At 38.4% G+C, this 25,645-nt stretch overlaps 1 protein-coding gene and 2 long non-coding RNA genes across 4 annotated transcripts in view; 2 read left to right on the top strand and 1 right to left on the bottom strand.

Annotated features, from left to right (window-relative positions):
• Positions 1-18,589, top strand: part of syt16 (synaptotagmin XVI) — a 30,113-nt gene extending 11,524 nt beyond the window's left edge. For both annotated transcript variants that reach the window (XM_082154483.1, XM_082154482.1), the window contains exons 3-7: positions 3,755-3,967; positions 10,527-10,843; positions 11,726-12,166; positions 13,851-14,034; positions 16,772-18,589. In XM_082154483.1, coding sequence (XP_082010609.1) covers positions 3,755-3,967; positions 10,527-10,843; positions 11,726-12,166; positions 13,851-14,034; positions 16,772-17,085 — 1,469 coding nt within the window. In that variant the 3' untranslated portion in view covers positions 17,086-18,589. The remainder of the gene's footprint in view (positions 1-3,754; positions 3,968-10,526; positions 10,844-11,725; positions 12,167-13,850; positions 14,035-16,771) is intronic.
• LOC309487058 lies at positions 4,117-6,185 on the bottom strand. Its single transcript, XR_014201744.1, has 3 exons — positions 6,055-6,185; positions 4,555-5,978; positions 4,117-4,372 (listed from the first exon to the last, which is right to left on the bottom strand). It is a non-coding gene; the product is annotated as an uncharacterized lncRNA (long non-coding RNA).
• Positions 18,590-20,127: 1,538 nt separating the features above from the next.
• Positions 20,128-24,890, top strand: LOC309486772. Its single transcript, XR_014201674.1, has 4 exons — positions 20,128-20,567; positions 22,133-22,233; positions 22,712-22,827; positions 24,730-24,890. It is a non-coding gene; the product is annotated as an uncharacterized lncRNA (long non-coding RNA).
• The last annotated feature ends 755 nt before the right edge of the window (positions 24,891-25,645 follow it).

Below are 25,645 nucleotides of genomic sequence, written 5' to 3'. Positions count from 1 at the left end.
TGTGTGTGTGTGTGTGTGTGTGTGTGTGTGTGTGTGTGTGTGTGTGTGTGTGTGTGTGTGTGTGTGTGTGTGTGTGTGTGTTTGATCTTTCTGGATATTTAATATAGTCAGTAAACTGAGAACGCCCTCTCAAAACAAACAGAGTCATTATATTTACACATGAATACACTGTACACACATATCAAATACACATGCCATGTTCACTCCCTCACACACACTCACACACACATATTTAATCATACATAGTCTATCTATACAGAAACACCACTGGTTCATCTTGAACATTCTGAAAAATATCTTGTTTACATTTTTTTTAAAGTTAACCAGTAAATGTAGGAAAGTCATTTGATTTGTCTTTAAGGGGTTGGATAGAAATATGTCAATGGGGCTGAGTTTTGGAAATTACTAGGAATAAAAAATTAAAGCAAGATGTGGGCGTGTTTGTCACCTATCAATAAACAGGTACATTTGCAGTTGTTACCATGTTATTTATTTATTTTTGATTTGATTTGATTTTTTACAATCGCTAGGACACATTTCTCAATACTTAGGTCACTTTTTCTTCAAACTGTTCTCCTAACTAACTATCAGCTCGGCACAGCGGTTAATTTCACATTTGAAATGCACTAGAATTTGATTTTGACTACCAAAACACTTCATACATGTCTTAAATCAACTCGTTCTGCCATAACATTAGCAAAGGTTTCACCAAACAAACTCACTTTGTCACTCATAAAAGAACGAGCTTAAAAACACAAACAACAGGCAGCAATATACATTTGCTTTTGTAATAAAAAAAAAAAATTAACTGCAGTATACTGTATGTTACATAGTCTATTTTTACATTACAGGACAAAATTATTGTATTAGATGGTAATACAATTGAAAGACTAACATCTGTGGTTTTCAGCTACATCTCATTGTTTTAATAGTATTACATTTTTTAGATTCATAATATATTTCAATGAGGTATTACTGTAGAAATGTAGCAAATTTCAGTCCTATTCAATTTTGTATTATGTTAGGTTTTGAACTTAAGTTTAACAATTTTGAAAAGAGCATGTAAACGTGCAAATTGGCCTGTAGTTATATATAGTTTAGGTGGTGTTTGTGTCTAAGTGAGTATAAATGTATTCATGTCATCTGAAAGATGTAGTCATTGAATGCATTTGTGCCAAAGCAATGTTAAATAATTTTCAGTTCATAGGTTGATGTTGTGCTCACTGTGTGAAGAGTTTAGTGACCTAAGTGTTGAGAAATGTGTCCTAGCGATTGTAATAAACTAATGGAATACATAAGGAAAGATGGACAGTCTGATGCTAATGTACAGTAGATAAACTAGCAGCATCATATTCGTTTAAAAAAACCAATATCCTTAACCATATCCATAATATGCCTCACCAATATCCATATGCAAACCGAAAACCTTTTCTTTTTTGGGGGGAAGAAATATGAAATGCTTTTTGATTCATATTTATTCTGTTCTTTATTGTTAATTCATATTTGTTTATAATACATTAACTATATTTAAAAATGTAACAAATTTATTTATTAACATTAATCACTGAAATGTAGCAGTTTAGTACATGTTTTACTGAATCAGAGAGGTATTTATATAGTTTCATATAAAAAGCCCATCAGTTGAAATCTACAAGGACGTTTGTTTCGAAGGGCTTTTTGCAGCAGTTATTTTTGAGCTCCTCTGTTTGGAACCACACGGATACAGAAGGTATAATTTATGTTGTACGGAATGTACATTAAGGAAAACACTTCAGCATGAGGGACCGGTAACCATGGCAACCTCCTATGCTGCTTTTTGGCTTAATTTTGTGTGTGTGTGTGTGTGTGTGTGTGTGTGTGTGTGTGTGTGTGTGTGTGTGTGTGTGTGTGTGTGTGTGTGTGTGTGTGTGTGTGTGTGTGTGTGTGTGTGTGTGTGTGTGTGTGTGTGTGTGTGTGTGTGTGTGTGTGTGTGTGTGTGTGAGAGTGAATGATGTAGCGAAATGCAGTGAAATGAATGGATGTGGAACTATGATGGGTGAGAGAGAGAAAAAAAGAGACTCAAAGAGACTAATTGGCCACTCTCGTGTGATTAGGTGCATATGGTAGACGTGCTTGTCTACACACTCAATTCAATTAAAATTTTTCAATGGAGTAGAATAGAATGGAACAGAATAGAAAAATAGTTATTGTGGTCAGTTTCCTGTATCATTATAAGGTAAGGTTTTTTTGTTTTTTATCTGAGTTGTTTTTAATGGTGCTTGCTAAGGCATCACTACCATTCAAAAGTTTGGGATCACGATATTGTTTTCGGAAAGAAATTAACACTTTTATTTGGCGAGGATGCATTACATTGATCAAAAACTGTAAAAAAAAATGTTTAGTGTAACAAAATATTCTGTTTAAATAAATGATGTTTTTTGGAATTTTCTTTTCATCATATAATTCTGAAAAAGTTTACACAAAAATATTAAGCAGCATAACTGTATAATAATAATAAATGTTTCTTCAGCAGCAAATCAGCATATTAGACTGATCTCTGAAGGATCATGTGACACTGAAGACTGGAGTAATGATGCTGAAAATTCAGCGTTGATCACAGGAATAAATTACGTTTTGAAAAACATTAAAATGAAAAACAGTTATTTTATATTATAATATTTCACATTATTACTGTTTGACTGTATTTTTGATTAAATAAATGCAGCCTTGGTGAGCATAAGAGATTCATCAAAACGACCCCTAAATTTGGTGGTGGTGGTTGAAGATTGTACTTAGAAGAGGTTTACTTTCGGTTCTCTAAGCAATCAAACTATTGATTTTCTCCCAAAAACAAACAAACCATAGACTTGCATTGAACAAGGGACTGGAGCCATTTCTAGGAATCAGAATGTCTTAAGGATGGACTCTTTTGACTTAGGCTACTTGGCAACAACCTGGGCTGAGTTTAAGTCTAATTTTTATGTCCTGTCCTCACTAACTTCCTTCCGTCTCGCTCACTCGGATGTACATCATTGCTTACTTTACACGAGTGCCCACTACTGGCAAAGCCCTTGTAATGTGTTTAAATGGAACGCCCTAAGCCCTTGATCACTTGGATTCTGCTATGGAGCTGATTTATTATTTTCAGTTTTTTCCCTTATGGATTTGTTTTACGCACCATTCTATAGGCCTGAATGTATTCTTGGGCTGTTGGAGAAAATCAAAAAAAAAAAATCAAAAAAAAAAAAAAAAATCACACAAACGAATACAATAAACTGTAACCGTTAGCTTAAAGGAATAGTTCACTTCAAAATGAACATTCTGTCATAATTTCCTCACCCTCAAGTTGTTTCAAACATGTATGAATTTCTTTCCTCAGCTGAACACAAAATAAGATATTTTGAAGAATGTCGGTAACCAAACAGTTGATGGACCCCATTGACTTCCATAGTATTTATTTCCTAATATGGAAGTCAATGGGGTCCATCAACTGTTTGGTTACCGACATTCTTCAAAATATCTTCCTTTGCGTTCAGCAGAAGAAATAAACTTTCCTAGCCCAGCCCTAGAATCCACCTAGTATAGCAATGGCACAGTAGTGACACAGAACACCTTAGCAACCACATAGAATTACCTTGGAATTATGGCTGCAAATTCTGCCTGTAGCTAAACTGGAAGGTCATACGTTTTCTCTGCGTTGATCTTTGTCAAATTTTTTGTCTCTTTTTTGTTTCTTTGTTTGTCCTTCTGTCCCCATCCATGTGTGTGTTTGCAGTGAATAGTTACGGCGATGACGATGATATTTCCAGTTTATCAGACAGCGATGATGAGTTAGCAAAGCAGTTTGAGATCTCCGTTTCCCGCTCACAAAGCTTCCGTTCAGGGGTCACGGAGCTCAACACCCAGAGCGCACCAGGGCCACATCACAAATTTAAACGTCTGCTGTCTGACCAGGAAGGAGGAAGCACAGAGCTGTCTGACTGTGAAGGTACGTACCTACATTCTCTTCTTTGCTCATAAATTTATATATAAATATAGCCACAAGCGGCTATCACTGGGGTCCAAGCACTAATGGCCCATGTGGATGATTAGTGATCTAATTGAAATGTATAATATATCCATTTGGTCCATCTTGAATCTTCACTGAAAGTTAGGGTTTGATCATAATAAACTATATTGCTAAAAGTATTGGGACACCCCTCCAAATCATTGAATTCAGGTGTTTCAATCACTACTATGGCCACCGTTGTATAAAATCAAGCACATAGGCATGCAGACTGCTTCTACAAACATTTGTAAAAGAATGGGTCGCTCTCAGGAGCTCAGTAAATTCAAGAGTGGTACCGTGATAGGTTGCCACCTGTGCAATAAGTCCATTCGTGAAATTTCCTCACTACTAAATATTCCTTTGGTCAACTAGTGCTATTATAACAAAGTGGAAGTGCACAGTGCGAAGAAGATGCCAACTTTCTGTAGAGTCAATAGCTACAGACCTCCAAACTTCGTGTGGCCTTCAGATTAGCTCAAGAACAGTGCTAGAAAGCTTCATGGAATGGGTTTCCATGGCCGAGCCACTGCATCCAAGCCTTACATCCCCAAGTGCAATGCAAAGAGTCGGATGCAGTGGTGTAAAGCTCACCGCCACTGGACTCTAGAGCAGTGGAGACGTGTTCTCTGGAGTGACGAATCACATCTCTGTCTGGCAATCCGATGGGCGAGTCTGGGTTTGGCGGTTGCCAGGAGAACGGTGCTTGCCTGACTGCATTGTGACAAGTGTAAAGTTTGGTGGAGGAGGGATTATGGTGTGGGGTTGTTTTTCTGGGGTTCTCAGTGTGGCGCCCCCTAATTGTACAACTGACTACGCCACCCCTTGAGCTTAGCTGATTAGTGCAAGTGTCAGATCAAGGGGAACTCTGCCCCAATAAAATGTACAAACACAGGTTCGTAGAGAAGTATAAAAATACAATCTTTATTAGTGAATAGTTGAAGGTGTTGGTTGCCTAAAAGAAAAAAAACAAAACAAATATATTTAACTAGAAGTCACCAAGCCATCAGCATGGGAGCCAGTAGAGCGGTTTGAGAAAGCACTAAAAGAAGGCTAAGTTCTCACTACCACCCATGAACAGAGGCACAGAGCCTTTTAAGTAGTACACACTAGAGCTCAACGTATACACACTGCAAACTCACAGCACTCTAATAAATATGGTTAAAATACATTAAGGTTCACACTACACACGTTTTGAGCAAGAGAAAAAAGAAAAAAGAAAGAACCAAAACCCACTTTCCAGTGAAGTCTCTTACACTACCCTGGCTCCGCCCACACAGAGGCCGTTTACAAAAAAAAAAGAAAGACAAGGGAATTGGGAATAAACAAAATACAAATAGAAAAAATAAAATTAAAATAAACCCACTCTAGCCTGTGACATACAATTCATGCACTAACAGCTATTGCCAACAGGCTAGAGGAAAACAAACAACAAAAGAAAATAAAACAAACAACAACCTATGCTATAAGCAGCACCGCACAATCAAATCACACAATATGGAGAACAGCAGCCAACAACTCAGGTGTAGCTGTACAGATCTGTAAACACAACCACACCATTAAGAATATTTGCTTGATCATAATTCACATTCAATACAAATCACGTTTTAGATGATCTTCACACATTACATGATAAAATGGCCTCATAAACAAAGGTGGTCAGTATTGCATTGAACTGTCTTCATATACTAAGCATACAAGACAAATACACTCCTATATACATACATTAGTTAAAACAGCAAAGGGAAATTAAACATACCTGTCGTAGCATTAACAGTGAATGGGAAACACTAAATTGGATGTAGACATCCCACTGCAGTCACAGTATCCAGTCGACGCTTGTTAAACACGGAAGTAGTTTGGCATTACTTTGCCATAGTTCGCTCGCCCATTCACGGTCTCACAAGGAAACAATGTTGCACCGCGGCTCAGTCAGTGTCGGCTCATCCACTCACTATTAAAACAAACATTCACTTGGCATACCAAACCCCAGTGAAAACGACAGACAAGGAAAACGCTTTTGAACATACCTGAACTCAAAAACAGCACCTGAATCACTGATTCACCACACCAGAGCCAGCAGTAAGTTGACACGGTCCCGTTCTAAGGACCCCAGGTGTCTATATATAAGCCTGCTTCCATCGCGTTAAATGGTTTACTAAATGCCTGCTCCACCCCCCAATTAGGGACGTGATTCAACATGAAAATAAAGAGTCAGGGAAAGAAAGTGAACTAAAGGATCCTAATCCTAACCCGGCCCACAGGCTACATTAGTTTCAGTGAAAATAACTCGTAATGCTTCAGCATACCAAGACATTTTGGACAATTTCATACTCCCAACTTTGTGGGAACAGTTTGGGGATGGCCCCTTCCTGTTCCAACATGACTGTGCACCAGTGCACAAAGCAAGGTCCATAAAGACATGAGCGAGTTTGGTGAGGAGGAACTTGAGTCCTGACCTCAACCCGATAGAACACCTTTGGGATGAATTAGAGTGGAGACTGCGAGCCTGGCCTTCAACATCAATGCCTGACCTCACAAATGCGCTTCTAGAAGAATGGTCAAAAATTCCCATAAACACACTCCTAAACCTTGTGGAAAACCTTCCCAGAAGAGTTGAAGCTGTTAAAGGGTGGGCCAACTCCATATTAAACCCTACGGATTAAGAATGGGATGTCATTAAAGTTCATGTGCCCGTCACATGTCAAAGGCAGATGTCCCAAAACTTTTGGCAATATAGTGTATATGTGGTGTACTGTATGTGTGGACTCATATTCAACGTTTAAAATTAGATATACAAAATTAGCATGTCATAGGATGTCACAGGACAATTTCAAATAAATGAGAAGATACCATTGCAGCTAAAACCCTTATTTATCTTTCATTTTTATCATTTATTTATATATGTTTGCCTGCCTCCCAACCTTATGCTTTAACCTAAGTGTTTGTTTTATTATTCATATCACAACAATACACGTCTTTATTGAAATGTTATAATATATAATCGTGAAAAAGACATAATTAAATTAAAAGGACAGCATTAAATGTTACTGTCAGTGTACCATTGTTATGCAAATTAGCTAGATCAATGCATATTTAAAGGGATGGAAACTGATAGAAAAAGATTAGGCTTAAAGTATTCCTTAACCTGAGCAACATTAAAATCACAGCCTTCATCTTTCCGTTGAAATGGCTGATAGAATTTGCTGTTAGCTTCTCAAGCATCATAAATTCATAAAACTAAGCATGTTTGCTCAGAATGAAATGTTGTCTTGGCAACAAAATTAAATGAGTTGAAGTACTAAAATGACTAAAGCTAAGACTGAAATAAAAATTTACAAAATCGATAAAATATTACAAAAGCACATAACAAAATGATTAAAACTTCAAATGAAAACTGAAAATATAAAAATAAAAGCTAATTCAAAATATGAATAAATACTATAATAGTGTATGAATAATACTAAAGTAACACTGTGGTAAACCAAAATTATTTTTCCAATTGAACAGAAATGTATAGTGTCACTATGCTGACCAGTGTTTTGTGGAATAAAGCTAACCTATGTTTCAGAAGGTGATACAAACACAAACGCCTCTTATAGATTTTTATAAATGTGACTCTTGTCACATCACTGTTAATCTCCCTAATACTCAGTCAACATCTCTAATCTCTGACTGACTGTACGTTATAATGTGACATATCACAACTAAAACAGCTTCCAGTCGGCTGTTTGTGTCTATTAAATTCTTGCTGTATGGAGCTTTATTTCTCGGAATGGTCATCACAGAATCAGTTGCTATGGAAAAGCGTCTTTCCGGTTGGCATGGTAACAAAGCGACTGGACCTGTCTGCAGTTAATTGTTCGCTGCTGTGGAGTAGAACAGTTTGTACCCTGAAACAGATTCCATTCAGTGAAATTCACAGAGTCAAGCACTTAAAGCCGTAAATTACCATCATTATCATCTGCTCTGGGGAGTCTGATTGGTCAAATGAGCTTGTCCTGCAATTATGATGACTGTCAGAGTGTCAATAAAATTTCATTTGCTAAACGTTCAGGGAAGTGTGTGTGTGTGTGTGTGTGTGTGTGTGTGTGTGTGTGTGTGTGTGTGTGTGTGTGTGTGTGTGTGTGTGTGTGTGTGTGTGTGTGTGTGTGTGTGTGTGTGTGTGTGTGTGTGTGTGTGTGTGTGTGTGTGTGTGTGTGTGTGTGTGTGTGTGTGTGTGTGTGTGTGTGTGTGTGTGTGTGTGTGTGTGTGTGTGTGTGTGTGTGTGTGTGTGTGTGTGTCTCAGAGCTGTTAATTGTGTCATTAGCCCTCCATCAAAAGTCTACTGCTAAATTGTTTCTGCTAAATATAGCCCCTCCATTTATTGGACTCACCCAGTGGAATTAAAATGTACAAATGAGGTCTCATCAATATCTCAGTTGTTTCGCAGACAGGAATGAGATTAAATGGAGACTTTTAAAATTTTCTCCTGACTTCAGAAATGGGAACTTCCTTTGGAGTTTCAGCAAAGGTCTCAAAGATGTCTCAAACTGCTCAGATTCGCCAAGACACCAGAGTCTGCAATCAAAAGTCTTGCAGTTTGAAAATTAAATAATAATAAAATAAAATAAAAAAATATGTTCTCCTATGACTTACCTGGACTACCTACATTATTTGTATTTTTATTTATGACAAGGAATTTTAGGGTTTAGGGTAGATAAAACAATAAAATTTTCGGTAACACTTTGTCAGGGTTATGTTCTGTTTTGTTCAGTTTCTGTTTGGCTGTTTTCCTTTGACCCAGTTTTCCCATGTGTTTCATTGATTCATCCATTCATCCTATTCACCTGTCCCTCATTAATTATCTTGTTAGCTCCTTTGTTTGCCCTTGTACTTAAGCCCTCAGTTCCTGTCAGTTCTTTGTCCTGGATTGTTTAAACTCCCATGTTTGACATCAGTGTGGATGTGGTTGTGTTTCTTCTGTTTATTGTGTTTGTTATCAGATAAAAGGGGTGGTATAATGCCCTTTTCACAAGATGTAAAATAAGTCTCTGGTGTCCCCAGAGTGTGTATGTGAAGTTTTAGCTCAAAATACCCCACAGATATTTTTATATAGCATGTTAAAGTTGTCACTTTTTGAGGGTGAGCAAAAACGCACCGTTTTGTTTCTGTTCCATTAAATGCAAATGAGCTGCTGCTCCCGGCACAGAGGGCGGAGCTTGTGTCCTTTTACATCACACAGACATGCACTGAAAATTACAAAACTTTTAGCCTTTTATGTTCAAACCGGAGTCAGATGATGTCAACGGAGTAAATGATGGAGAGACTCAAGAAGAAGTGACAACATGTAGAAAGCAACAAGGGCATTTCTGAATGGTTAGTTGATGAATTTATGTAGCTGATGTGTAGTTATCTTCTAGTCATTCTTAGCATATTCTGTCTTAATCTATAAATCGTGTTCAGGGGGCGGGGTTTATGTATATTCTAGGGTTGGTGACATCACTAACCCAGGAGGAATGTCGTGTTGTCCCTACCAGCTGTTTGTTGTAGTCCTTAAAAAGCAATTTCTTTAAAAGCAAATATCTCCCTTTGCTTTGAACTTTGAGCGTCGTAACTGGGCAGATGTTGTTTATGCTCAAACAGCAACATTACACACTAACTAAAGTTAGAAAAGTGAAATCATAATCAACCACCCCTTTAAAAGACATTCCGAGTATCTCCTTCATTGTGCGATTTTCTATTTAGCTATTCACCATGACACGCTTTACTATAAGGTTCCATTTGTTAACATTAGTTAACTTCATTAGTTAAGATGAACTAACAATAAAAAATACTTTTAAAGCATTTAGCAATTGTGATTCATATTGATTTCAACATTTACTAATACATTATTCATGTTAATATTATTTAATGGACCTGAGCTTAACAATGAACAGTGGTATTTTTATTAAATTGTTGTATTGTACAGTTGTATTGTATAGTAGCCATTGACTTCCATAATCCATAGTATAGAAAAAAGAACTATGGCAGTCAATGGCTACCAGGTTTGTATGGAAGCTTGTTTCCGCCACGTAATAAATAAATGTAAAAACTTTGTGACTTTTTTCACAGTTGTGAGTTTACATCTCGCAATTCTGACCTTTTGCAATTGCGAGTTGTAATGTCAGAATTGTGTGATATAAAGTCACTATTGCAAGTTATAAAGTCAGATTCTGAGGGGGAATAAAACACGTAATTGCGACTTTTATATCACGCAATTCTGACTTTATAACTCGCAATTGCGAGAAAAAAAGTCAGAATTGACTTTTATTTTTTATTCTGTGGCAGAAACAAGCATCCATAGATTTGGAACAACATGAGGATGAGTAAATGATTACAACATTTATATTTTTGGGTGAACTATCCCTTTAATGCATTCACTAACAGTAACTAATGGGACACTTATGAAGTGTTAGCCGACAACACATTAGTTTAGGCATATGAAATAATTATGTCTCGTTCTTTCTCCCTCTCCATGTAGAAGCTGAGAGAAACAGTGTCCAGAGTTTTCAAGATCCCCTCTCAACCAGGCGACGCTTTGGGTCTGAGCCGAGAGACCCCTTATCGCAGAGCCCTCTTCCTGAGGGCCGAACCCCCACAGACCCCCTCTCTCTGATGGCGGAGCAGATTTCTGTGGGCTCCCAGGACACAGGGGACGGTCTGGAGGATCTACCCAGGTATGAGGGCAGTCGCCCGGGCAGCATGGGGCGGCAAACCCCACAAAGGAGCCTGGCAGTTGACAACCATGGCTATGACAACAGTGGGGCTACGGATAGTTTCCCTACATGGAGCCCTGAGGTGTGTGTACTTATACTTTTTATACTTCCTACATACACTGCCACAATTTTAAGTAATTAATACTTTTATTCAGCAAGGATCCATTAAATTGATCAAAAGAGACATTTGTATTTGTTTCAAAGATTTCTATTTTAAATAAATGCTGTTTTTCTTTGTTTTTTTACTTTCTATTTATCAAAGAATTCTGAAAAATGCATCACGGTTTCCACAAAAATATTAAGCAGCACAACTGTTTTCAACATTGATAATAATAATGTTTCTTGAGCAGCAAATCAGCATATTAGACTGATTTCTGAAGGATCATGTGACACTGAAGACTGGAGTAATAGTGCTGAAAATTCAGCTTTACCCTCACAGGAATAAATTACATTACGGGATTAAATATATTAAAATAGAAAAAAATAGTTATTCTAAATTGTAATAATATTTCACAATATTATGTTTTTTACTGTATTATTGATCAAATAAATGTAGCCTTGGTGAGCATGAGACTTCTTTCAAAAACGAAACAAAATCTTACCAGCCCCAAACTTTTAAACATTTGAAATATTAGAGATTTAGATTTATACATAATTTAATGTCTATGTTTTAACTTTTCCATTTATAATTAGATCCTCTAAATCTCTCCACAGAGATCTTCACAGTTATGAGAACTAAATTCTAATGAATATTCATGAGTCGTCTGCTCTATAGCTCTCATAGCCATTGCTGATGGAAACACCTCGTGTTCATGTATAAGGTTTTCACAGTAAAATCTTTCTCACTTAGTTAAGAGAGGTGTAAGAGGTGGGAGGTTGTGTATGATGTGTGTGAGTGTGTGTTTAGATCTGTTTGTTTATATATGCATTGAGTATGTGTGTGTGTTTTTCCACTCTCTAACAGCATGAACAATCTCCGTCCCACCCTTTGAGCTCTTCTCCTCGTGGACACATCTCAATATGTGGCGACCTCATAATTGCCCTGGACTACCGGGCTGAAACCCACAGGCTCCTGGTCACCGTGATTTTGGCCCAAGACATTCCAGACAAGGCTCGGAGTGGCATGGACTCCTGGCAGGTGCACGTGGTGCTGTTACCTGGGAAACGGCAGAGGCACAAGACGGCCGTGCAGAAAGGCTCCTTGCCCAGGTTCGAGGAGACTTTCCGGTTTACGCATCTAGAGCCAGGGGATTTGGGTTCCTCTGCGCTGCGGTTCCGCCTGTACGCGTTGGGGAAGATGAACAGGGAGAGGATGATGGGAGAGGCCATGTACAGACTGAGCAGGCTACAACACACAGGCAGGTTCGAGATCACGCTGCTGCTGGAGCCACGATGTAATCTCAAGGTGTGTAAATTGCTATGATAATACTCTCTTTTGTTTCTTTTTTTAAACTGGTGTGGTTGGGCCAGTTTATTTATTTATTTATTTTTTGCCCCACCACAATTTTATATGTATTAAATAAAGATTTTTTAAAAATATATATTTATATTAGATGTTAGGTCAACCGTACAAAAAAAAAATCTATCTATCTATCGTCCGTCAATCAATCCGTCAATCCGTCAATCCATCCATCCATCCATCCATCCATCCATCCATCCATCCATCCATCCATCCATCCATCCATCCATAATAAATGAACAAGATAACAATGGTTATCAGTGAAGATGTCAATATAACAGTTTACTCTGACAGTATTTCCTGATGTAAACTATGGGAAAATGAATTGTAATTTGTAAATATATATATATATATATATATATTATTTTTTTTAGATGGCGGCAACACATTCCATAAAAGTTGTGAAAGGCAAAATAAAAGTGAAAAGATTACAGAATATCCAAGTTAAACTGTCCACAATAAGCAGGAGGACTGGTAATAGGTGAGGGTATCGTGATTGGGTATAAAAGGAGCATCTCAGTCTTTGCAAGCAAAGATGGGTCATGGCTCATCATATTGTGCCAAATTTCAGGAGAGAATTCTCGAACAATTCAAGATTGCAAAGTATTTATATTTCAAGGAGAAAGCTATACATCAATTTTATGTAAAGATGCCACCGAGTTCTCTGGCCCTGAGCTCATCTCAGATTATCCCCAAAAAAAACACAGTGGAAATGTGTGCTGTGGAAATGTGGACACAGTGGAAATGTGGACTCACAAGATGAGTCCACATTTCATCTTGTTTTTGGAGAAAACAGACATTGAGTTCTCAGTCTTAAAGATGAAAGGGACCATCCAGACTTTCATTAGCAGAAGGTGCAAAAGCAAACATCTGTCATGGTATGGGGTTCATCAGTGCAAACGGCATGTGACTTGCACACGTGTGAAGGTACCATGGATGTGGAGGTGGATGTTGGGATTGTACGGAGACAAATACTGCCATCAAGATGACATCTTTCCTGGGAAGCAAGACAATGCCAGGCCTCATTCTGCATAATGCTACAACAGTGTGGTTTCATAGACACTCTACACCTCCAGTCCAGATCTGTCTCTAATTGAAAATGTACGGCCCATCATGAAAAGAAGAATCAGACAACGACGACCACAGACTGTTGAGCAGCTGTCTTGCATCTGGCGAGATTGGGCAAAAATTCCACTTGCAAAACTGCAACAATTAGTATCCTCAACTCCCACATGATTAAAAAGTGTAATTAAAAGGAAAGGTGAAGTGACACAGTGGTAAACATGCCTCTGTCGCAACTTTTTTGGAGTGTGTTGCAGCCAAACAAAATCAAAATACAATTAACATGGTCAGTGCAAAACATTGAAAATCTTTTCTTTGTACTTTTGTCAGTAAAAAAAAAGGCTAAAGAGAATGAACAAATCACAGATACTTGATTTTATTGCATTTTACCAAATGTCCTAACTTTTCTCGAAATGGGGTTGTACATTAGCGGCCAAAAGTGTCCGGAGAGGATATTTGTACAATTTTACAGTGTCTTCATGTGTTGAAAACTATGTTTAACTACACTTTACATAGAAATACCAACGAATCAGGTCACATTGGCATCTCTCCGTCTCCCTCCCCGCAGACAATAGACTCCCAGGCGTCTTTCAGCGCACAGAGTGACAGTGCTTCCTCCAGTCAGTCTGTGTCTCACGGTGGAAATCCAGAACTACTGCTGGGTTTATCGTATAACGCCACCACAGGACGCCTGTCTGTGGAGATCATTAAAGGCAGCCACTTCCGAAACTTCGCACTCAACAGACCTCCAGGTAAACACACCGTCCCACTCACACTAACAGGCTCAGAAACACATTCACAGGCATCATTAAACCATCAGGAGTGACTCTTGGGCAAATAACCTTTCGTAAAGCCGTGTGATATTGATTCAGAGTAAATGTACTGCAATAAATCCTTTCTAAACGAATGAGCTGCTAGAACACACATTTGTACATGCACATTTTGAATGCGTCATCCTCACACGTGTTGTGGGTCAAACATCAGGCTTTTAGAGTTCATGCTGTTTGTATGAATCTTAATCGCCTCAGTCACATCTCGCAATTATGCTCCTGGGTGAATAGAGTTACATGACATTTAATCGATCACAGAGCACCAGATCTTTTCACACACCTCTCGCATCAAGTCGACGAGTTACCACTGGAGAAAACCACACAAACATACACAGACAGACACATACTGTTCTCTGTTATCATGCTGAGTCACAGTTTTGTGTTAGTGATCATCCTAAAGGCCACTTCACACCACACAGACACACACCAACAAACAAGTTGGCAGTTGGATTTAAAATTGAACGAAATATAACTGTCATGTTCACACCGCCCCAACAGACACCAACAAACACTGATTGAACATGGTCAGTCAGTTGAAAACTAGCGCCAACAGGGGTAACACACTGATCTGACAAAACACAACAGGCGTGTTTATTCTTGTTTGTCTGTGCGGTGTGAATTGGCCTTAAGCCAAGGGTCAAAATAAAACAATATTTGTTACTGTACCAACCTATTCTACCATTCAAAAAAAAATGTTTATGTCTGTTAAGAAGTCTCTTATCTTTACCTTACCCGAATTTATTTGATCAAAAATACAATAAAAACATTGTGAAATATTATTTCATTGTGAAAAACTTTTATATTTTAATATTAAAATGTATTTCTGTGATGGCCATTACTTCAGTCTTCAGTGTCACATGATCCCAGTGTTGGGGAAAGTTACCTTTAAAGGGATACTCCACTTTTTTGGGAAATAGGCTCATTTTACAACTCGTACCATGAGTCCAGCAGGCGTAATGATATGACGCAGCGCCTGAAAATAGGTCTAATAGGTTAGACAAACTTAGTCACGGTCACGTTGGAAGTTACTGAGCTGGGGACTATTTTCAGGCGCTGCGTCATATCATTACGCCTGCTGAACTCATGGTACGGCAGCAAACTTTCTTGATTATTACGCAGGAATGAGAGTATAGTTCCTAGCCATATCAGCCTAGAAAATCGCAACTTTACATTTTCTGTCGGTCTTAGTACACGATGTAACTACAGAAGAGTCAAGTTTTAAATAGGAAAAATATCGAAACTCTTTGGTAATTTTTTTGAGAGAGATGCTAATGGTCCTGTCCGATTCTATGATCTATGCTAAGCTATGCTAAAAGTGGTACCGCCAGACCCGGAGATCGGCTGAATGGATTCGAAAACGGTAAAACTCAACAGTTTAACTCTGGGGGAGTTGTAAAATGAGCCTATTTCCAAAAAAAAGTGGAGTATCCCTTTAAAAGTAATGCATTACAATATTGCATTACTCCCTTATAATACTAATACTAAATCTGTTTTTTGTGCAAGTGAGATGAGTAAATGCATGGTCACATTTAGTGTAGACACTGCGCACACAACGCCTCTGCACCTAATCCTGATTTCTCTCAACATGTGGACAGAAGAGAGGTGTCAGTCTATAAATGGGAAAATATTGCGTAACTTATTTGAAAAAGTAACTCAGATATAATTTTAAAGTAATGCATTACTTTATTAGTTACTTGAAAAAAGTAATCTGATTACATGATCCTTCAGAAATCATTCTAATATGCTGATTTAGTGCTCAAGTAACATTTCTTATTATTATCTATGTTGAAAACATAGTGTTGTGCTGCTTAATGTTTTTGTGGAAACCGTGATTTCAGGAACATATGTGACCCTGGACCACAAAACCAGTCACATAGGTCACAATTTTGAAATTGAGATGTATACATCATATGAAGGATGAATAAATAAGCTTTCCATTAATGTATGGTTTGTTAGGATAGTACAATATTTGGTTGAGATACAACTATTTAAACATCTGGAATCTGAGGGTGCAAAACAATCGAAACATTGAGAAAATCGCCTTTAAAGTTGTCAATTTATGTTCGCGATAGTGCTGCATTCACTCACAAAAATAAATGTTTTATATATTTAAATAATTTACTAAATATCTTCATGGAACATGATCTTTACTTAATATCCTAATGATTTTTGGCATAAAAGAAAAATCTATCATTTTGACCCATACAATGTATTGTTGGCTATTGCCACAAATATACCCGTGCGACATGTGACTGGTTTTGTGGTCCAGGGTCACATAATGATGAACAGAAAGTAAAAAAAAAAAAAAAAAAAACTTTTGTAACATAAATGTCACTTTTGACTCAATTTATTGTGTCCCTGCTGAAGAAAAAAAAAACTTATGGTCCCAAACTTTTGAATGGTAGTATAATTAATTATTAATTTAATTAATTAATTTAATTATAAACCCCACAATTACATAGACATAAATAGACATAAAGCTTTTAATGTCCAAAATAACACAACTTACAGATCATTGCTATCTAATAACAGAAATGTTGATCATTGGGGCTCAAAACTGTTTAGATGGAATAAATCACACAAAGGTTGATGTAGAAATTATTATTTTTTTAAACGTATTCATTCAGTCGAGATTTAGTGACCTGTCTTTCTCTTTCAGATACGTTTGGGAAGCTCACTCTGTTGAACTCTATGGGACAGGAGATATCCCGCTGTAAGACATCCATCCGTCGCAGTCAGCCGAATCCGGTCTTCAAGGAGACGTTTGTCTTCCAGGTGGCGCTGTTCCAACTGTCCGACGTCACATTAATGGTCTCCATTTACAATCGGCGGAATATGAAACGCAAGGAGATGATTGGCTGGGTGGCTCTGGGCCAGAACAGCAGCGGTGAGGAGGAACTTCTTCACTGGCAGGACATGAAGGAGAGCGGAAACCAACAGGTCTGCCGCTGGCACACACTACTGGATGCTTAGAGGAGAGAGATAGAAATGTAATCTCTCTTATTTCAGCTGGAAATTCCTTTGGGAAGGAGGTGACAGCCAAGGCCAAAAATACCCACAAAAAACGGGAATGAACAAGCAGCTTTTAATAGTGTCGAACAAAGATAAGGCATGTAATTCTGAAAATCTTGGAAGCACAAAGAAACACCCACGCCACACCACTCTTCTTCTCCCTGAGAATACTTTATGCAGCCTTTTATCTGGTAACCAGGAAATGACATCACGGCGTTATATACAGACTACTCTCTTTAACCCCAACAGCAACCAATTAAAACGCATTATTGCCCGAGCCACAGGGATTGTCACCTAGTGATTTAATGAATGGAGGATTGATTTGAAATGATTAAATGCCTTTCTTCAGATGATTTTAAGCCTCAAGTTCAGACCCACACCAGAACACAGTTGGTGGTTATTGGCGAGGTTTTGAAAGCCCAAATGAGTGGAAAGCTGCACTTTCATTCATGCTCTCCAACTGATGACACTGAAGCTGTTTGTTTTTATTACATTTTACATAAAAACACGCCATCATTTATAGTTCTGGACAGTGTTATGATGAAAGTTAGGATACTTTTATATTGCTGTTAAAAGGGGTGCACAAGTTATCCAGAATAAGCAATATCACCAAATGACTTAACTATGCTTAAATCATAGTTCACCCAAAAATGAAATTTCTGTCATTATTTACTCACCCTCACGATGTTCCAAACTTTATATCATTCTTCTGTGGAAAACAAAAGTTGCATTTTTTTAAACTCTTTTCAGTAATGGAAGTGAATGAGGACTGGTGCGGTCAGGCTTCAAAAAGATTTGATTTCTTTGAAAAATTTGACTTTGATCTACTCTGCATGAATATGATCAGCGAATGAATCCTTTCACATTCATTTGAATCAACTGGTCTGGTTTTTGGATTCATCTGACTCAATGACTAAATGATCTGATCACAAATGCTTAACAGACCACTGTGGATTATCATTGAATAGATTTCAGCCTGTTCCTCACACAAAGTTATTGTTTGGTTTGAGAAGACCTGGAGTATAGTGCCCAAGTCATATGGACTATTTTTATGATGCTTGTGAATCCGTTTTGAAGCTTGAAAGCTCCGATCCCATTTCATTGTAACTGCATGAAAAGAGACCAATCCTACTTACCAAAAATAGTCTTATGTATGTCCAAGAAAATCTTTTTCTGACAATCCAAACACTGTCCTCATGACATTAAAACCCACACTCTTTTTTTTAATGCATGTCTGTAATGCTTTATGCATATATAAAGTGCCTGATCTTGTCAAACTTATATGGAGTTTTTATTTATAGCCAGTGATATTGGAGATTAGCATGGACAACTCTGAAACATTACAGATGCATGGACCTCTGTGTTTTAAAAATCAATAGTGCCTGTTTTGCATGCGTTCATAGTCGTTTTGAAGATAAATGAATATATTTTTGTCCATCATTAAAGACATATCCCTAAGACATGACTTTTCTGGCAATTCTGTTTTATTTCATTATGATTTAGAATGGTAATAAATCTTTATTCATGTAAAACTATGCATTGATCTTATTGTATCACAGCTGCAAAAATAGGTGATACTGGCAGATAAAAATGTATAATTGACTGTAACCAACCATGTGATCACTCATCTGGTAATCGGATTCTTTTACCCATCTGATTAAGTCTCATTCTTATGGAAAGGGTGTATGAAACTGAGAAGAGAGTGTTTTATCTATTTTTGTGCTGTCAGTTGATTTAAAAAAATTTACTAATTAATTGCAATTTTTTTCACACACCTAATCGCACCTAAAATTAAAGGTTTTAATATATTTTTATATTCTAATACTTTCACATTGATTCTCCAAAATAATGGTGAAACAACCAGCCGGGCCAGTTCAGTTTTTTACCTGTCCTGCTAAACTGCACAAAAAAGTTATTGTTTTCGTTGTTTTTGACCCATGTAACCTTGTCAACAGTGTTTTAAAGGCATACTATTCAGTTTCCGTTTTTGTCAAACAGCGACCCCTAGAGTTGCTGTGGAGTACTTGTCGTAAATACCACTCACTCTTCAGACTGCGCTTTCTTCGTCGACTCTGCCATGATTCACTGAAATGCATGCTAGTGTCTTTCATAGAGGCTGCTTCATATGTTGTTGATGTATGTGACGTCGTGCCGTAAAGCAAGTCGTGATTCTCGCAAGATTTTCCGGGGCGTCACCTCTCAAACTTGCCTTGCTGGTTTTGCCAGCAGCGAATATAATCAAACATTGCACAGCCTTCACTGCATAAATTATCAATTAAATCTAGACTAATCCTTATTAAAGCTACAAAAGTTATTCAGTTGACTGAATAACTTTTGTAGCTTTAATAAGGGATTGATTTTTCTCTGTATTTTGTTATTTGATTAACATTAATGATAAACAGCAGGTTTATTAGGCTGCCGTCACTTTAAGGCATGACGCGGCTCTGACACGCATCCAACTCTTTGCTTTATTTAACTAATTTATGAATATGCGTAAGACTGAGGATACTCTACAAAACAGGAATTTTGAAAGTTTTTGTCCGTTCAAGCGCGAAACTCAATGCTGTATTCTGTGCGTGATATTTGAGTACTTTTATTCATCTTATCATGCTTGAATGGTTTAACAGCACTTGAATGAATAATAGCATGATCGTATACTGTAGCGCAGCCAAAGGATGACAGAAAAAAATGATGCTGTCTAATATTTACTATACTAATATAGGCCTACACTTTTGGTACCAATATGTGTGTAGGCCTATCTTTTGATTGGGTACCGTGCCACAAAACAGCTTTTGTGCCTTTTTTTCTGAGAATATGCATTAATTGCGTATCTACTGTATTTCACGCGTTAAATTTTTTTTTTTTAAAAAAGCCCAAATTTAATTTATTTACTGTTTGCATATGGGAGTGGAAGAATTGCTTATGCTTGAACCTGATAAAGCTTGGAGATGTGAGGTTAAAAGATTATTTAAGAGGTTTTGAAATGTATGCCAGTGAGATAAGTTGTCGGAGTATATGAGCAATAAAACCTTTCAAAACTGAAATGATTATAATTAGATAAGCCATATGTTAAGAAATACGCAACGAGAGAGGAGGAGGAAACGCAGCAGCAGAGGATGCGAGAAGAATGGGAGTTTGATGCAGGAGCGTCATCATTGCCTAGTGACTCTCCTAGCAACAGGAAACATCTGTTTCAGTGACGACCAATCAGGAGCCGGTGCAGTCTGTTATTGCTTTCTGAACAGAAAGAGGATATTTTAAGAGCCGAGAGTGAGCCGAATACTACAGGGATTATATCAAAAGCTAGACTTCGACATCTGGGGGCGAAGCGTCAAGCTCACGCGGAGCTGAAAGCGGCTACATTCGGCACAATATGAGCTCCTTTATACCTCTGATCTGATGAACGCGCGTGCAGGGACTGTTAATGTTGCTTTATAAATAAGGTATGATCATTTACCTTTGTTAATCATATTGGTTTTTAATATCATCATTACATTTTACTGCATGCATTTGTTTATTTTGCACTTATATAATAGTTTATAGCCTATAACACCCATTTTATAGTTTGAATTATTATAATAATTTTTTTTTTTTTTTTTGGAAAATGCGCGTTCTGTGATTCATTCATCAGCGTGACAGTTGAGTAGCTGAATGTACTGCACTATCACAGTATGCATGCATGTTGGACTTTCAGTTATTAAATGTACTTATTTGGTACACTCACTGCAAAAAAAGAAAAATGAAAATAACATTCTTAAAAGATAATGTACTATATACTACAGTAAAGAACAGCTACGATACGGTTAAAAAACTATTTTGTTTCAATTTTACCGCAGAATAAATAAATAAATATGTATATATATATAAAAAAGTAAAGTAAAGAGTATAAATATTTTTTTCATTTACGGAAAAATTATATATTTAAAGATGCACTTAATTTTTTTCCTCATTAAAAAGTTTTACCCCTAAAAATGAATTTTTACATTTTAGATGAATTTTCCATTAAAATTACTAACATAATTACAGATGCTTTCATTTACATGGAACAAGTTACCTCATGTGGGCCATGTTGATATCACATGACCAGCAGAATACTGGATCTTTGTAACTCTAATTTTTTTGGACAATTTTGCTGAATGAATCATAGCTGGATCCTATGTCTACAATAGCATTAAAGTGAAAATGATTGCTTTTGCATGGTGTTTCATCCATACTAGACAACTGTTATATTGGCCAGAGTGCACCTTTATCAAGACAAAAATACTTTAAATGTTAAAATATTGTTAAAATATTAATTGCCTTAATTATAATAATTAAGAATACTGTAAGAATTTTTAATTAATGTATGGTGAATGGGACGTTGCCAGAATTCTCTTACATGAACATCATATGAACTTTGTCATCATGTTGCTTTATAAAATCCTTGTTTTCAGTACATCTTAATAGCTTAAACAGGACCTGTGTTAAAATTATTTTTAAATGATACAATTTAATCACGTTTACAGTAATAACTGATCGTCCCCAAAATGGCATCCAATATCGTCCCTGTATTTGTACAGTTTAACCAAATGCAACTAAAAGAATGTACAGTGAAGACAAAAACCTTATTGGTTTATATTCTCTCTCTCTCTCTCTCTCTCTCTCTCTCTCTCTCTCTCTAGCGCACACACACTGACATGCAGCCCACACTAATCTACCCACCCACGGTTATTGTGCCCCGCACCGCTATTGACAGAGCACACGGCACGTTTCTTTGAACCTGATAAATAAAACGCAGCAGCAAGACATTGTGCAACTAAAGCACAGCTTCCTGCAGATGCCATTGCATTTATACTGTGCGATTTGTTTTAGCTTCTTTGAGACAGAACTGCACTGATCTGTATGTAAGGAAGATCAGTTCTAGTTGTCACACATTCACGCCAATTTAACTTTAGTCAACTGAAATCAGATAGGAAACAGTAGGATCCAGTAAACGATACTCTCTCTCTGTCTTTTTCTCTCTGACTAGGAACCATTAGGCAATGTGTGTGAGCCAGAGGAAAGAGCCTCAGGTGAATAGAGGATTTGTCAGAGAGACGTGTGAGTGTGTCTGCGTGAAGCAGTCCTCAGGTAATTAAAACACACAACACACACAGACATAGTTACATAACACACTGACTGTAGTCTAACCTAATCCACTTTACCCATGACATATACCCCCTGTTTCACAGACAAGGCTTAAACCTCCCAGACTAAAATGCATGTTTGAGCTGTCTTAACTCAAAGCAGCTAGCACTGACATATCTTAAAATATGGCAGAGCCATTGTTTTATCTTAAGATGCAACCAGTAATGTTTTTTTTTTCCAAGGCATGTTTATAAAAGCTACTTAAATTTCCTAATTGAACTAAGGTCTAATCCTGGCTTAATCTAAGCCCTCTCTGTGAAACCGGGCCATGGTGTTTGAGGACACAGATGATGGCATTGTTTGAAGGTGAATCGTCATCCCCAGCGAGGGATTGAAAGAGAGATCTGTTACATTTGTAAAAGTTCAATTTCCATCCAGTTGCAAAGCCAGTTTCACAGAGTCCTTGTGTGCTTATCCGCAGAGTCTTTCCTCTAAGAGTGCCCTCAACGGTCGACAACGTCGAAAGTCGCCTACTTTAAGCGAAAATATGCGGAAGAGGAGGATGTTCAGGGAAGCCTACATGGATATTTACAAAAAGTGAGTGTCGGCTGATATGTGCTGAGACTGCTGATTTTTTTTAGCACAGTTCAGATCTGAACTAAGAATGCCTTTTAAATTCCAGTTCACTTTCTGAATTTCTAATTGAGGAAGCAAAAACAGGATGCAGAATTGCAATTAAAATTTGAATGAAAGGAAGTATAGTTAAATTAATTTACATTCAATAAATTCACAAGTGTAACTTTGAATATTGGCTTGACAAAGCCTTGTTTTGAAAAAAGTTTGGAAGTTTATGGATAGATGGATGGATAGTTAGATAGATGGGTGGGTGGGTGGATGGATGGATGGATGGATGGGTGGGTGGGTGGGTGGATTGATGGATGGATGGATGGATGGGTGGATGGGTGGATGGATGGATGGATGGGTGGATGGATGGATGGATGGATGGATGGATGGATGGATGGATGGATGGATGGATGGATGGATGGATGGGTGGATGGATGGATGGGTGGATGGATGGATGGATGGATGGATGGATGGATGGATGGATGGATGGATGGATGGGTGGATGGATGGATGGATGGATGGATGGGTGGGTGGGTGGATTGATGGATGGATGGATGGATGGATGGATGGATGGATGGATGGATGGGTGGATGGATGGGTGGATGGATGGATGGATGGATGGATGGATGGATGGATGGATGGGTGGATGGATGGGTGGATGGATGGATGGATGGATGGATGGATGGATGGGTGGATGGATGGATGGATGGATGGATGGATGGGTGGGTGGGTGGATTGATGGATGGATGGATGGATGGATGGATGGATGGATGGATGGATGGATGGATGGATGGATGGATGGGTGGGTGGGTGGGTGGATTGATGGGTGGATGGGTGGATGGATGGATGGATGGGTGGATGGATGGATGGATGGATGGATGGGTGGGTGGATGGATGGATGGATGGGTGGATGGATGGATGGGTGGATGGATGGATGGGTGGATGGATAGTTAGATGGATGGATGGATGGGTGGATGGATGGATGGATGGATGGATGGGTGGGTGGGTGGATGGGTGGGTGGGTGGATGGATGGATGGGTGGGTGGGTGGATGGATGGGTGGGTGGATGGATGGGTGGGTGGGTGGATGGATGGGTGGATGGATGGATGGATGGATAGGTAGATGGATGGATTAATGGGTGGATGGATAGTTAGATGATGGATGGGTGGATGGATGGATGGGTGGATGGATGGTGGATGGATGGATAGTTGGATGGATTGATGGGTGGATGGATAGTTAGATGGATGGATGGATGGGTGGATGGATGGATGGATGGATAGGTAGATGGATGGATTGATGGGTGGATGGATAGTTAGATGATGGATGGGTGGATGGATGGATGGTGGATGGATGGATAGTTGGATGGATTGATCGGTGGATGGATAGTTAGATGGATGGATTGATGGGCGGATGGATGGGTGGATGGATAGTTAGATGGATGGATGGATGAATGGGTGGATAGATGGATAGATAGATAGATAGATAGATAGATAGATAGATAGATAGATAGATAGATAGATAGATAGATAGATAGATAGATAGATAGATTTCCAATTAAAAATTTAATTTCAACATTTAAAAATAAATAAAAAATCACATATATGCACCATGTCTGTCTTTCTGATCCTATCTGTCACCCTCTTTGATTTAGTTGCCCATTTCATGTCAGCAACGGTCACATCACCTGTCCCTGTCATCTTCCACCTGTCTGTCTCTCTTACCTGTCTGTCTGTCTCTCTCACCTGTCTGTTTCTCTCACCTGTCTGTCTCTTACCTCTCTGTCTCTCTTACCTGTCTGTCTCTCACCTGTCTGTCTCTCTTACCTGCCTGTCTCTCTCACCTGTCTGTCTCTCTTACCTGTCTGTCTCTCCTCAGCACCTGATCCTGCGTGAGGAGCGCAGCTGCATCTTGCGCCTATCTCTGCAGAAGCTGCGTTTCCTAGACGACCCTGAGGTTTACCTCCGCCGCTCCGTGCTCATCAACAACCTGCTACGCAAGATCCACCTGGACGAAGCCCAGAGGGAGAGGGAGAAACAGAGGGATGACAAGGAGGAGGAGACAGAGAGGAGGCGGAAGAGACTGAAGGTGGTGCTCCAGGAGTTCCAGCAGTACAAGCTGCTGCCGTATTCATGTTCCCCAGCCACATGCATCTGTGCCCTGGGGAGCTGCCACACCCTGCCTCCTGATCATGGAGCTTCAGTGCTACTCTACCATTTGGATGACAAAGGATAAGATGTAGTCGTGTGCATGCAGGGGATTTCCAACAGTCCATGACTGATTTCCAGGAGCCAGCAAAAAGAAGAAGGGGTTTCAGATTTGTGTGCATTTGTGCTTGTGCAAGTCTGCTGGTGAGCATGAGCTCTGTGGTTTGTGACGTGACGGGTGTCTGCCCATTTCAGGGTGTATTTTTCCAAGTGGAAAAAGACAACATCATCTTGTTATCATCACTGCCTCGCTCAATCTGAACTTTGGCCAGACGTTTTGTTTTCATAAATTTGCTTGAGTGAGCTATTATCTTAAAGAGATAGTTCACCCAAAAATGAAAATTGTCAACATTTACTCTCCCTCATGTTGTACCAAACCCGTAAGACCTTCGTTCATCTTTGGAACACAAATGAAGATCTTTTTGATGATATCTGAGAGCTTTCTGTCCCTCCATTGACAGTTACGCAACTGCCACTTTGACGCTTCAAAAAGATCATAAAGAGATCGTAAAACGAATCGAGCGGTTTAATCCAAATTTTCTGAAGGGACTCGATCGCTTTATATGATGAACAGATTGAATTAAGGT

Source organism: Leuciscus leuciscus, assembly GCF_965113295.1.
Source record: "Leuciscus leuciscus genome assembly, chromosome: 22".
Classification (NCBI taxonomy): domain Eukaryota; kingdom Metazoa; phylum Chordata; class Actinopteri; order Cypriniformes; family Leuciscidae; genus Leuciscus; species Leuciscus leuciscus.
Note: the sequence above shows the minus strand (reverse complement) of the source record. Positions and strands in the feature narration are given on the sequence as shown.